This window comes from Brassica napus, chromosome C8 (assembly GCF_020379485.1).
Source record: "Brassica napus cultivar Da-Ae chromosome C8, Da-Ae, whole genome shotgun sequence".
Taxonomy (NCBI): domain Eukaryota; kingdom Viridiplantae; phylum Streptophyta; class Magnoliopsida; order Brassicales; family Brassicaceae; genus Brassica; species Brassica napus.
The window spans coordinates 45449346-45461750 of NC_063451.1; the positions used below are offsets into that span (position 1 = coordinate 45449346).

The 12405-nt window shown below is 35.9% G+C and overlaps 1 protein-coding gene across 5 annotated transcripts; it reads left to right on the plus strand.

The window, feature by feature from the left end:
• The first annotated feature begins 224 nt into the window (after positions 1–224).
• On the plus strand, positions 225–6209 carry LOC106415476 (mediator of RNA polymerase II transcription subunit 15a). 5 transcript variants are annotated; one of them, XM_013856199.3, is made up of 13 exons: positions 225–549; positions 791–864; positions 1143–1263; positions 1392–1503; positions 1626–1743; positions 1829–3094; positions 3177–3247; positions 3399–3473; positions 3668–4810; positions 4877–5200; positions 5274–5480; positions 5567–5655; positions 5732–6209. In XM_013856199.3, exons 2-13 carry the CDS (start codon positions 792–794, stop codon positions 5937–5939), a joined length of 3807 nt encoding a protein of 1268 aa, XP_013711653.2. In that variant the 5' UTR covers positions 225–549; position 791; the 3' UTR covers positions 5940–6209. The 5 variants fall into 5 exon arrangements, with proteins under 5 accessions (XP_013711653.2, XP_013711656.2, XP_013711657.2 ...); XM_013856202.3 differs by lacking the exon at positions 791–864 and having other exon boundaries at positions 226–549; positions 1140–1263; XM_013856203.3 differs by lacking the exon at positions 791–864 and having other exon boundaries at positions 226–549.
• Positions 6210–12405: the final 6196 nt, after the last annotated feature.

The window sequence follows — 12405 nt, forward strand, 5'->3', positions numbered from 1 at the left end:
CATGTCCATTGGAGTGTAGTGTGATAAGAAAAGTGACGTGGAGATGATCCATAATATTAACAGCAAATGTAAAAAAGTCTTCTCTTTCTTTGAACTCTTCTACCGCTACGGTCAAAAAGGGCTAAACCACATGTAGAAATTAAAAACGTCGTCGCCTCCTTCAACATTAGTATGTTCATATCTTGTTAAGTTTTATCTATTACTTGGAGGGGCTCTCGGTAATTTAAAGACAAATCTGTTGTCCTTATAAGCTAGAAGAGCGAGAGACGCCTTTGGCAGAAAATGATTTGAGAACGAACAAGTTTCCTTCTTCTGCATTTTGCCCAGAAAAAAAAGATCCTTTCCAATCCCTTTCTCCATCAACATTTAAACCTAAATCGTTGTAACCAACCTCCTTTCGGCCCCCAAAACGCGAAATCGCATCGATTAAGCTCTGAAAATTTGTGGTGAAAAAATTTCCGAATCTCGTCTCTCGTGATCGGGATTATCGACAAGACATGCGATACCGCCGTTTATAGATTGGTGGTTTCTGGGTTTCTTATAAATTCGGTGAGTAGATGAACGTTGTTGGTGTGATAAGAGTATGTTTAATTCGTTTTCGGACAGGCTACTTGAGTTTGTGTCTGAGGCAGGTTTTGTAATAACAGAAAACATAAAAAATATGAACTTTTTGGTCTCTATAGGGTTTGTTGATTCCGTATGTAAATTCTGATGGATATATATATATATTAAGACATTCTGTGTCTCAATCTAATCCCAATGTTGTGTGGTCGTTTTGTTTCATGTTGAGTATGCTTATTCGTTTTCGGACAGGCTACTGTATTTCGAGTCTGTGGCTTTGTAAGAACAGAAAAAAAAAAAGAGGTATGGTTACTGGTTTTTAAAAAAAAAAATGATTTTTGGTCTTTTTAGGGTTGGTGAGCAAGCTTCGGCTTCCTTAAATGGTTATGTTAGCCTGGCTGGTGATTCTTGGCATAAATGTTAAAACAAAAGGAACATATATTAAGACATTCTGTATGTCTATCTAATCCATGTAGTGTGGTTGTTTGTTTCATGTTTTGGTTTCTTCTCTATTTTCATTCAGTTTTAAGAAATTTACTTCCTATCGATACTTTTGTTTTTTCATGGCTTGTTAAAAGTAGGACACTTGATGGATAATAACAGTTGGAGGCCTGATCTTCCAAATGGAGATCCTTCCGTGGACACTGGTGACTGGAGAAGTCAATTGCCACCTGATTCACGCCAGAAGATTGTCAACAAGATGTAACTTTATTTATTATTAAAAAAATTCATCAGAAATACTTTGTAGTTAATATGATGTTATAGTTTCTTTGACCAATGATACTGTTTTTATTTTTTTGTGTACTTAATTACTTGTCACTTGTATGTAGAATGGAGACACTAAAGAAGCATCTTCCGCTTTCTGCAACAGAGGGAGTTAACGAGCTCAGGAGAATTGCTGCTAGATTCGAGGAGAAAATTTTCAGTGGTGCTGTTAACCAGGTTAATCAATCGTCTGCTTGTACATCTTTTTATTTTATTTTAGTGTTTGGTATATATAACTACCTGTAAAGCTTAGTCCCAATATATATAGCTTCTTGATTTTATTTTATTTCGAATTTCAGAGTGATTACCTTCGGAAAATATCCATGAAGATGCTAACTATGGACTCTAAATCTCAAAATGCAACTGGCTCTTCCTCATCTATCCCTGCCGCCAATAATGTCTCATCCCTGGATATAAGTAACCACAATTCTCAAGCATGTATCTAGTTTTTGGATGACTGTTTCTCTAATATGGTGCTGTTTTAATCTTTCCTTTTGAGTAGAACCCAACATTCAAGGGCACCTTCTTCCGGGAGCTTTACCAAACAATCAATCTCAAGCACCACCTCAGCCGTCGCTGTCCCAACCCATGCAGAGTAATACTGCCTCTGGAATGACGGGTTCTACTGCTTTAACCAATAATACTAATGTCACAAGCGTTGTAAACCAGAATCCCAGTATGCAAAATGTCGCCGGAATGTTGCAAGATTCATCTGGCCAGCATGGCCTTTCTTCCAACATGTTTTCAGGATCATCCCAAAGGCAGATGCTGGGAAGGCCTAATGCTATGTCTTCTCAGCAGCAGCAGCAGCCACAGAGTGCACAGTTTCTTTATCAGCAGCAGCTACAGCAGCAGCTTCTCAAGCAGAATTTTCAGTCAGGGAATGTTCAGCACAATCAACAACAACAGCAACCAAATTTGCTGCAGCCCAATCAAATGCAACAGTCTGGCATTTCAACATCTACCTCAGCTGTGAGCTCATCTCCTCTCCAGGGTCTCCACACAAATCAGCAATCAAGTCCTCATCAGTCTATGCTTCGTCAGCATCAATCTTCGCTGCTAAGGCAACATCCTCAATCACAACAATCCTCTGGCATCCATCAGCAGCAAACTTCATTGCCGCAACAACAGCCTATTTCTCCTCTACAACAGCAGCAAGCACAGATGATGCGACAACAAGCTGCAAGTGGGTCAGGCATCCAACAGAAGCAGATGATGGGGCAGAATCTTGTCGGGGATATGCAGCAGCAACACCAGCAAAGGTTACTGAACCAACAAAATAATATTTTGAATATGCAACAAAAGCAACAAGTACCGGCACAGCAGCAACTGATGTCTCAACAAAACAGCCTTCAGACAACGCATCAGCAACCACTGGGCACTAATCATAGCAATGTTGCTGGACTGCAGCAACCACAACAACAGTTGCTCAGTAATTCGAGCATGCAGACTAACCAGCAGTCGGTGCAGCACATGTTATCACAGCCAACGGTTGGGCTACAACGAGCTCATCAGGCTGGCCATGGCGTGTTTTCTTCTCAGGGCCAACAGTCACAAAATCAGCAGATGATACCCCTTCAGTCGCATCATCAGCAGCTAGGTTTGCAACAACAACAACAACCTAATCTGCTACAACAGGATGTGCAACAAAGACTACAATCTTCTGGCCAAGTCACTGGTTCCCTGCTTCCACCTCAAAGTGTAGTGGACCAACAGAGACAACAACAACTATATCAATCCCAAAGAACTCTTCCGGAGATGCCATCATGTATGCTTTACATCCTTGTGAATACTTTACACAATCTCTGAATAGGATCTGATGCTGAACACCCCCATTTCATAAATTTTAGCTTCGCTAGACTCGACGGCACAGACGGAAAGTGCAAATGGAGTCGATTGGCAAGAAGAGGTTTACCAAAAGGTAGTTTTAAAAAAAAATAAGTTTGCTATATCTTTTTCCAATTCTGTCTACACTAATTAAATCTTAAGAAGATAGATGCAACTAGGCTGGCGATTTTAGATATATATATCCGTGATGAGTAATCATGTGACCATTGTGCTTGTTTTTGCAGATCCAAACCATGAAAGAGGCGTACTTACCAGATCTTAGTGAAATCAATCAGAGAGTTGGAGCCAAGTTACAGCAAGTAAGTTACCATTTTTTTAACTAGGAGAATAGTTTGCATTAGTGTGTCCTCCGCAACAGTAGTATATACCTTATGAGACTTTGAATTTAATTTAATGCAAGAACGTTTCAATATTGCAAGTCAAGTGGTTTGTAGCTTGCATCTATGTCCTTGTCTTTTTTCTTATTGAACACATTTTTTTCTCTCTCGAGCAGGACGCTTCTCTTCCGCAGCAACAAAGATCAGAGCAGTTTGAGAAATTAAAACAATTCAAAAATATGTTGGACCGAATGATACAATTCCTATCGGTTCCAAAGATCAACATCATGCCTGCATTAAAGGATAAGGTGGCTAATTATGAGAAGCAGATTATAAATTTCTTAAATAATCACAGGCCGAGGAGGCCAATACAGCAAGGGCAGATGCAGCAACAATCAGCTCAGAACGGTCAGGATCAATCTCATGATAGTCAAGCAAATACGCAGATGCAGTCAATGAGCATGGCAGGTTCTGTGCCAAGGGCACAGCAGAGTAGTCTGGCAAATATGCAGAACAATGTTCTATCATCTCGTCCTGGAGTTTCAGCCCCACAGCAGAGCATTCCGGCTTCTAGTTTAGAGTCAGGCCAAGGAAATGCACAGGTTACCATGGGATCCATGCAACAAAATATTTCTCAACAAGTGAATAACAGTTCTGCCTCTGCTCAAAGTGGGTTAAGTACACTGCAGTCTAATTTTAATCAAGCCCAGCTAAGTTCCGGTTTGCTTCAGCAACAGCACCTGAAGCAACATCAAGACCAACAAATGACGCAGCAGTTGAAACAGCAATTTCAGCAGCGCCAAATGCTGCAGCTACTACAGAAGCAGCAGTTGAGTCAGCAGCAGCAGCAACAGTTGCAAGCAAGACAGCAAGGGGCACAGTTCCAGCAACATTCTCTGCAGGGTCAGCGTGCTACTTATCCCCTTCAGCAGTTAAAACCAGGATCTCAGCTTCCTGCTACGTCGCCTCAACTTCTCCCAGGTGCATCTCCTCAGATGACACAACAACATTCGTCTCCTCAGGTCGACCAGAAAATTCTGATGTCATCTGTCAACAAGATGGGAACTCCATTGCAACCTGCACACTCCCCTTTTGTTGTCCCATCTCCTTCAACCTCCCTGGCACCTTCCCCTATGCAAGTTGACTCTGAGAAAGCAATGGGAAACACTGCTCGCCAACAACAAAGTGTAGTTCAATCCATTGCAATTGGCACTCCAGGGATCTCTGCATCTCCTCTCCTTCAGGAGCTTACTAGTCCTGATGGAAATAATTTAAATCAAAGCGCGGCTGAGCTGCCTATTGAACGCCTTATTAGAGTCGTAAGTAACATTACTAACATCCCACCACTTGTAGCAGAAACATTGTTCTGATCATGATGTATACAGGTGAAGTCCATCTCGCCACAATCACTTTCTTCTGGAGTAAGTGACATCAGATCTGTTGTAAGCATGGTTGATAGGATAGCTGGTTCAGCCCCAGGAAACGGTTCAAGAACTTCAGTTGGTGAGGATTTGGTTGCAATGACAAAGTGTCGTCTCCAAGCAAGAAACTTAATGACGCAAGAGGGAATGCCGGCGAATAAGAAAATGAAACGTCACACAACTGCAATGCCATTAAGCGTTGGTGATAACTACAATCAGTTCGCATGTTCAGAAACATCAGATCTGGAATCTACAGCGACTTCTGTTGGAAAGAAGGCAAGAACTGAGGTATATATGAAATTTGACACACAGCAAGGTTTAAATTTTTTTTAAATATTGAGGACACAATCTTGAACTGCAGACGGAGCATGCCCTTTTGGAGGAAATCAAGGAGATAAACCAGCGGCTGATAGATACAGTTGTTGAGATAAGTAATGATGAAGATGCTGCTGATGCTAGTGAGGGAGCAACAGCAAGCAAAGGGTGTGAAGGAACGACAGTAAGATTCTCGTTTAAAGCGGTTTCTCTCAGCCCAGCCTTGAAGGCTCATCTCTCATCAACCCAAATGGTAAGCAAGATCATTTCGTTAAGATTGAAAATCATTTTATTTTATCGTTTTTTAAGATAATGTTTTGTGCTTCTGTTCTGTTACAGTCTCCTATTCAACCATTGCGCTTGCTGGTACCTTGTAGCTACCCCAGAGGCTCTCCATCTCTCCTGGATAATCTCCCGGTCGAAACCAGGTACAAGTAAAACCATCTATAAGAAACTGGATCATCTTCTTACCTTTAACTTAACATAGTCTGGTTTCTTGAACAGCAAAGAGAAGGAGGACCTGTCGTCCAAGGCTATGGCAAGGTTCAACATATTACTAAGAAGTTTGTCACAGCCGATGTCGCTCAAAGACATAGCCAAGACATGGGAGGCATGCGCTCGGACTGTGATATGTGAGTACGCACAGCAATTTGGAGGTGGAACTTTCAGTTCAAAATACGGTACTTGGGAGAAATTTGTAGCCGCTTCCTGAATCTGATATGCATCTCTTCATCATGTCCTTAATTTGTAATCCTGTGCTCTTTTTATATCGCTATGATTCCTACTTACTATTTTCTTGTCAAAATTATCTAAAAGGTCCCAACACACAAAAGGCTTTTTTTGCCTTTTAACCCACTTTTTGTTGTATAGCATAAGTTTGTTTCTACCTCAGAATGATTGGGAGCTTTTATCTAGTAGTCAAAGATTCGTATGCAGTAGTACTGCCATTTTTCAATTGTATTATATGATGTTTTACTGAATATTTTCAGTTGTATTGTATAGTGTGTATTTTGTGTAACCGTAGGTATATTCCTCATTCGTTGGAGAGAGCGTTGTTTTGCTTCCGCCATGGATATGGTTCTCTTTATCGGTGCATGTGGTTGCTTGGTAGCTATGGACTCATTTGGCTTTTGTTACTCACTCTTCGTGGTCTTCCCTTTTGGTTGGTGAGTCAAAATCTTCACCTTTTTTCTCTGAGAATCGCTTGGAACTCTGTTCTTTTGTTGCTGTCAAGAACAAAAGTTGACATGCAAGCAAAAAAAAGATGATATTTCTGAAGATGGAAGGAGAGGTGAGAAGAGGAGATCTCTTGCGATCTCGTTACGACCGAGTTTGAGGATCATGACGCAGTGTTTAGCGATGGAGATTCCTATGCCCTGGAGGAACTCGTGGTTGAAGTAAACGACGTCTTCGTGTTCGAGCTCTTTCTTGGAGAAGGAAAGACTCCTCGTGGATGAGACAAGGTTCAAGGTTTAAGTTTTGTTCTCGACAGCCATGAAAACCAATCCATGCAAGATTCTTTTGATGGTCTCAACAAAAGTTTGTGTCTCTTTGTGCGTGTGTGCCCGCGTGTGTGTTTGTGTATATAGAGAGGAAACTGAGTAGGGAGGCTTTAACTTTTAAAAAGTGGCGGGCTTTGTCGTTAAGATGGGAGTGGTTTGTAGAATATGGGGTGAGAGTGTGGACAATGAAGAGTGACCATCAGTCACAGTGTGGGTAAAGGAGCAAACACAATGGGATCTTACATTATGTTTTAGAGCACTGTGTTATTATATAAACAAATTATGCAAGGGGAAGATCTGAGAATTTAGGGTATCTGATTATATCATTTACAAAAGACACGAAAAGTCTAATCATATTGACTCAAACGAGATAGTTTAGTCATACTTGGACCAGAATCTAATGACAAGCGATTGTATACCTCTCTCATCTTCCCTTATTTTATGGGTTTATTTGCCAGATAACCAAGAAAAATGGGAAATTAGATTTTTAGAGAAATAGGAGAAACAAAATAGGAGAGAGTACAGAGTTTTAGTTCGTTGTTCACAGTGAGTTTAATTATTTTGCTCCAGTCCGGACTCGTAAGTTTCGGTCTAGGTGGTTAAGAGCAATTCCTTTGGAATGTTATTTTTGGCTTAACAATCCCTTTGAAAAGTTTCTCCAGAGAAGATTTATTTACACTAATGAATATCTTAAATGTTGGAATATATATATCCAAAAATATTTAAAAATATCTCAACATTTTAAGATAGATATCTCAACATTATGCACATTCTCTACATAGTAAGAATGTATCTTTTATGGTCAGATATGAATGTATCTAACGTAGTAAGAAAATATATATATATATTTTTTATATTGGTTACAAATCTAAGAAAATAATTTAAAATATTGTGTCCTTTTATAACATTGGCTATAAACATCTGTTTTTTATACTTTTATTTTTTTTACAAAAAAATCTGTTATATATATGCTTGTTCAGGCCGAGTGAAAATAAAACAAATCGTAAGAAAACGAAGAAGATATTATGATAAAATGGCTATCACCAATAAGATTCTAGTTGCATTTTTTCTCACCATTCTGCTTGCCACTTATGTTCATTGTCGTATAACATCTGATGAAAACATTTCTGGTACCGATATTCTCCAAATTATTTTTTTACCATGGACATAATTTCATCCTTTGTTTTTTACCATGGACATAATTTCATCCTTTTAACAAAGTATGTATAATATATGTTTAAATAGACCAACTTAATTTTCTAGTGAGTCTAAAAATTATTGTAGTGATGATACATGTCATAGGTAAAAATGTTGTAATATTTATCTAAGGTTGTAATGCTTATCTTTTAACATATAATGGATAACATATGTCATAGGTAAAATATTTTAATGTTTATCTTTTAATATATAAGGGATATTTATTGTCAAACAAAAGATTTTTTTTGTTTTGTTTTATATTGGTCACAAATCTCTTTTTTTTTAACTGTATTGGTCACAAATCTAAGGAAATAAATTTAAAGATTATGTCCTTTTTTAACATTGACTATAAAATACTTCTTTATGTATGCTTGTTCTTATATATATATATATATATATATATTTGACCAGCCTAAGTGAAACAAAACAAATCATAAGAAAACGAAGAAGAAAGTATTATAAAATGGCTATCACCAAAAAGAATCTAGTTGCATTTGTTCTCACCATTCTGCTCGTCGTATCTTATGTTCATTGTCGTATAACATCTGATAACATTTCAGGTACCGATATTCTCCATTTAAAAAAAAAAAATCATGTACATAATTTCATCTTTTTAACAAAGGTATATATTGGTTTAATGATTTATATTGAATAGGTTTTGGAATTAAAAAGGAGGAGGATATGTGCTTCAAAACAAGTGAGTGTTTGCAACCCGACATGGGCCCGGGGGAGTCATTGGACAAAGTTTGCATTGCATTTTGTCAGAGGATGAAGTTTAAATCAGGCTGGTGTGAATTCTATGGTAGTCCATGCTGTTGTTCCTCTAAATAAGCATGTGTTTGACTAAGAATCTAAGATATATAATACAATACATACTGGTGTTTAACCATTAGACAAAAAAAATACATACTGGTGTTCAATTTAATCTAATAACATAATTCGTTTTCAAACGTGTTAGATTTTTATTTAAATATACTAGTCGTTTCGCAAGTTTTCTTGTAAGTAGCTTTCAATGTTTTATTGTATCGTTAAAATATATATGAGAGTGTATAAAGTTCCAAGAATGGAATCTTTTCACTAAAATGTGGTTACCGACGGCTCGTTAGGAATCAAACTACACACTTAACACTTAGAATACCATGATTTGGTAACTGGGAACATCACCAAAATCAATTGTTACGATATATAGTAGTGCATGTCTATGAGATAACTTCCATCGTCATTATGTGGAACAACTTTGATTACAAAAGATCACAATGGCTCAGCCTCATTTTATGGGACGGATGCTCCAAGCCTCACACCCATATGCAATAAAAGAAAAACCGTAGCATGCCGGAACTACGAAGCACTACTTTCATGCTCTGTGAAACCTCGATCTTTGTGACCTTTCTTAATGAAGACTAAAAACCAAAAAATAACATATGAACTTTTTAAAAGAATTCAGTCAATGCGAGTGTTATTATAAAAAGAAATAACACTCTACGACCGTAAAGTATGTAAATTAATGTTTTCATCACAATTCCATTTGAAACGTAAGGTATTTCCTTCTCAAATTAGTCATTGGATATACAAATGGTCCCAATTCAAGATCATTGACCAAAATATTTTAATAGTTATGTCAAATTATAATTAATTTGTTCCGATTTGTCATAATCATTATTTTTGGGATAATTTTAAAAATACTCTATTTATAGTTTAGAATTTGAAAAATAAATCTATATTTATATTTTGAAAACTACACTTTCTTCAATGTGATAAGACATTTTTATCCATATTAAAATTAAATATCTGTTTTAGTAACTAAAATACAAATTAAAAATGCTATATTATGATTATTCGTGTTTAAAATAAATATATGCCTAAACATAAATATATTATTTTACTATTTTATGATAGCATTAATAAATACAAAAGATTCTAAAATCTTTATAAATTTTATGAATGCTCTGGCTACAATTAAGTTTTGAAAACATCACTTCTAGTACAATTCGATTCTTTGTATACAGATGTATGTATGTATGTGCTAACTGACTTCAATCTAATAGTTTTAGAGGAAATTATATTGCATCTTTTTAGAGGGGTTTCTATCTTGTGATTATATGACCGCTGGTTTTGGAATTCAACGTTGTACTCAAATTGTCAATTTCAAAAGAGGTTGAGATTTTGTTGATCATTTGGTAAAACTAGGTCTGACTAGAGTAACTCAAATTATATTAATATTTATATCAACCTAATTTATCCGGTGATACTGCTCCTTTTTGCCATTACTCGATAAAAATGTGTTTTATGTGTCACATAGTTCATGTAATATATGGTCAAATGTGCCTAAAAACTATTTCACCGGAAGAAAGAGGAGTCATCCAAGTCACACATTTATTAATCACATACATATGCACTAAATTTTCTATTCTATATGGCCGAAGCAATATATGATTATAACCCCTCACAACCTCTAATACTAAACATTAACCCAATCCCAACCGATAAATTTTAAACTCTAAATCTCAATCACTAAACCCAAAAATAAACTATAATATAAATTCATAATATTTTAAACAAATTCAAAACTTAAATTAGTATAAAATATTATGTAATATTATACTATGCTATATATATAAATAGACATGAAAGAAAGATGAGCCATCACCGTCACACGTTTATTGACCACATACATATGCACTGAGTGTTATAGTCTATATGGTAAAAATAGTACAAGATTATAACTCCACCCACAACCCCTAATACTAACATTACCCAAACCCATAAATACTAAATTTTAAATCCCAACAACTAAACTCAAACCCAAATATAAACTATAATATATATATTTATAATATTTTTAACAAATTTAAAATATAAAAATAGTATATAATATTTTGTAATGTTATACTATACTATATAAATAGACAGGGAGGAGCCATTTACATCACACAATTGACGACTTACATATGCACTGAGTGTTATATTCTATATGGTCAAAGTAGTATACGATTATAACTCCACCCACAACCGCTAATACTAAACATTACCCCACCCACAACTCCTAATACTAAGAGCATGTACATCAAAGGTACATGAGGAGTTCATGGGGTAAGTTCACACGTTTGCCAAGAAAAAAAATATTAAAATAATTTCTCTTTCATGAACCTAGTCCTCCTGAACTCTCTGTGGTGAACTTTTCTGTGGTGAGTTCATCACTGTTTTGTGGGCCCCACGACACGTGGTGACCCACAATTGGTCTGATTTTTTTTTTTTTTAAATCAAACAAAAAAAAAGTTTTTAATGATAAAAAATTGAAAACTTGAACCCCAAATGAGGGTTCATTGATGTTCATGCTCTAAACACTACCCTAACCCAAACCATAAATACTAAATCCTAAATCTCAATCACTAAACTCAAATCCAAATATAAACTATAATATATATTTATAATATTTTAAACAAATTTAAAATCTGAAAATAGTATATAATATTCTGTAAAATTATACTATATATACTATAAAATGAAAAGTAGAATAGATTTGTGAATTAAAATCATTTGTGTGGGTGTAATTAACAAAATGATAAAATTGAGTTGGTAAATCACTTGTGTCGGTTCGGTTAACGCATAAACCAATATTCAAATCAATGACACAACTTCAAAACATAATATGTGTTCATTCACTGTAAAATAAAGAGACTATATGGGTGGCGAGGTGGAGGAGGACAGGAAAGTGTCTTTATCAACTTTATCCAACGATGCCCAAAATATTCATATGTCTCTCGCTGCACGAGTCTCGTCTATTGCCGCATGCGTGTTGATGCACCGGTAACGCCGATGGCGGGTTTCAGATTCGGTGAAGCTTCCTGTTAGTAACCAAAAGAGTTGTTACAGACTGGCTTCTTCTACGGAAAGGTACTCCAGAAATAGTATCAATGGCGATGTAGATCAAATATGAGAGAAAGACAATTCACTTTCTACATAGTTACTAAACGAATTACTTTAAGAAACTATATGTATCTCTAAGCGCCACAATTTGTGAGAGGTAAATATTATAATTTAATTTACCTTTTGCTTACCGGTTGTATCAGAGGATAAAAAAACTTTATTATAGAAAAGACACACAGTGTATAAGTATAATAAAACAATTAGCTATAGATTGAATTATTAAATTTTTGAACATCACGCAATGCAATTTTCCTTTATTTTATCGTTTTTAGTAGCACAAAATTCAAAATTTCAATCTTTGCTTGATCACTCATCATAACGTTCATTAGCTTTTTGGGGAAAGCAAATCTTTATATGTCAGGTGTTTTAAAGAATTGAATACGTTCGGTCACAGCGACAACACTCCAGTCCTACTACTCTCTTCGTATTATTTTAATTGTCATTTTAGATTTAAATATATAAATTAATAAAATATTTAATTTTATATATTTACTAAATAAAAACATATTATCAATACATCTAAACACATTTTAACCAATAGAAAAATAGATT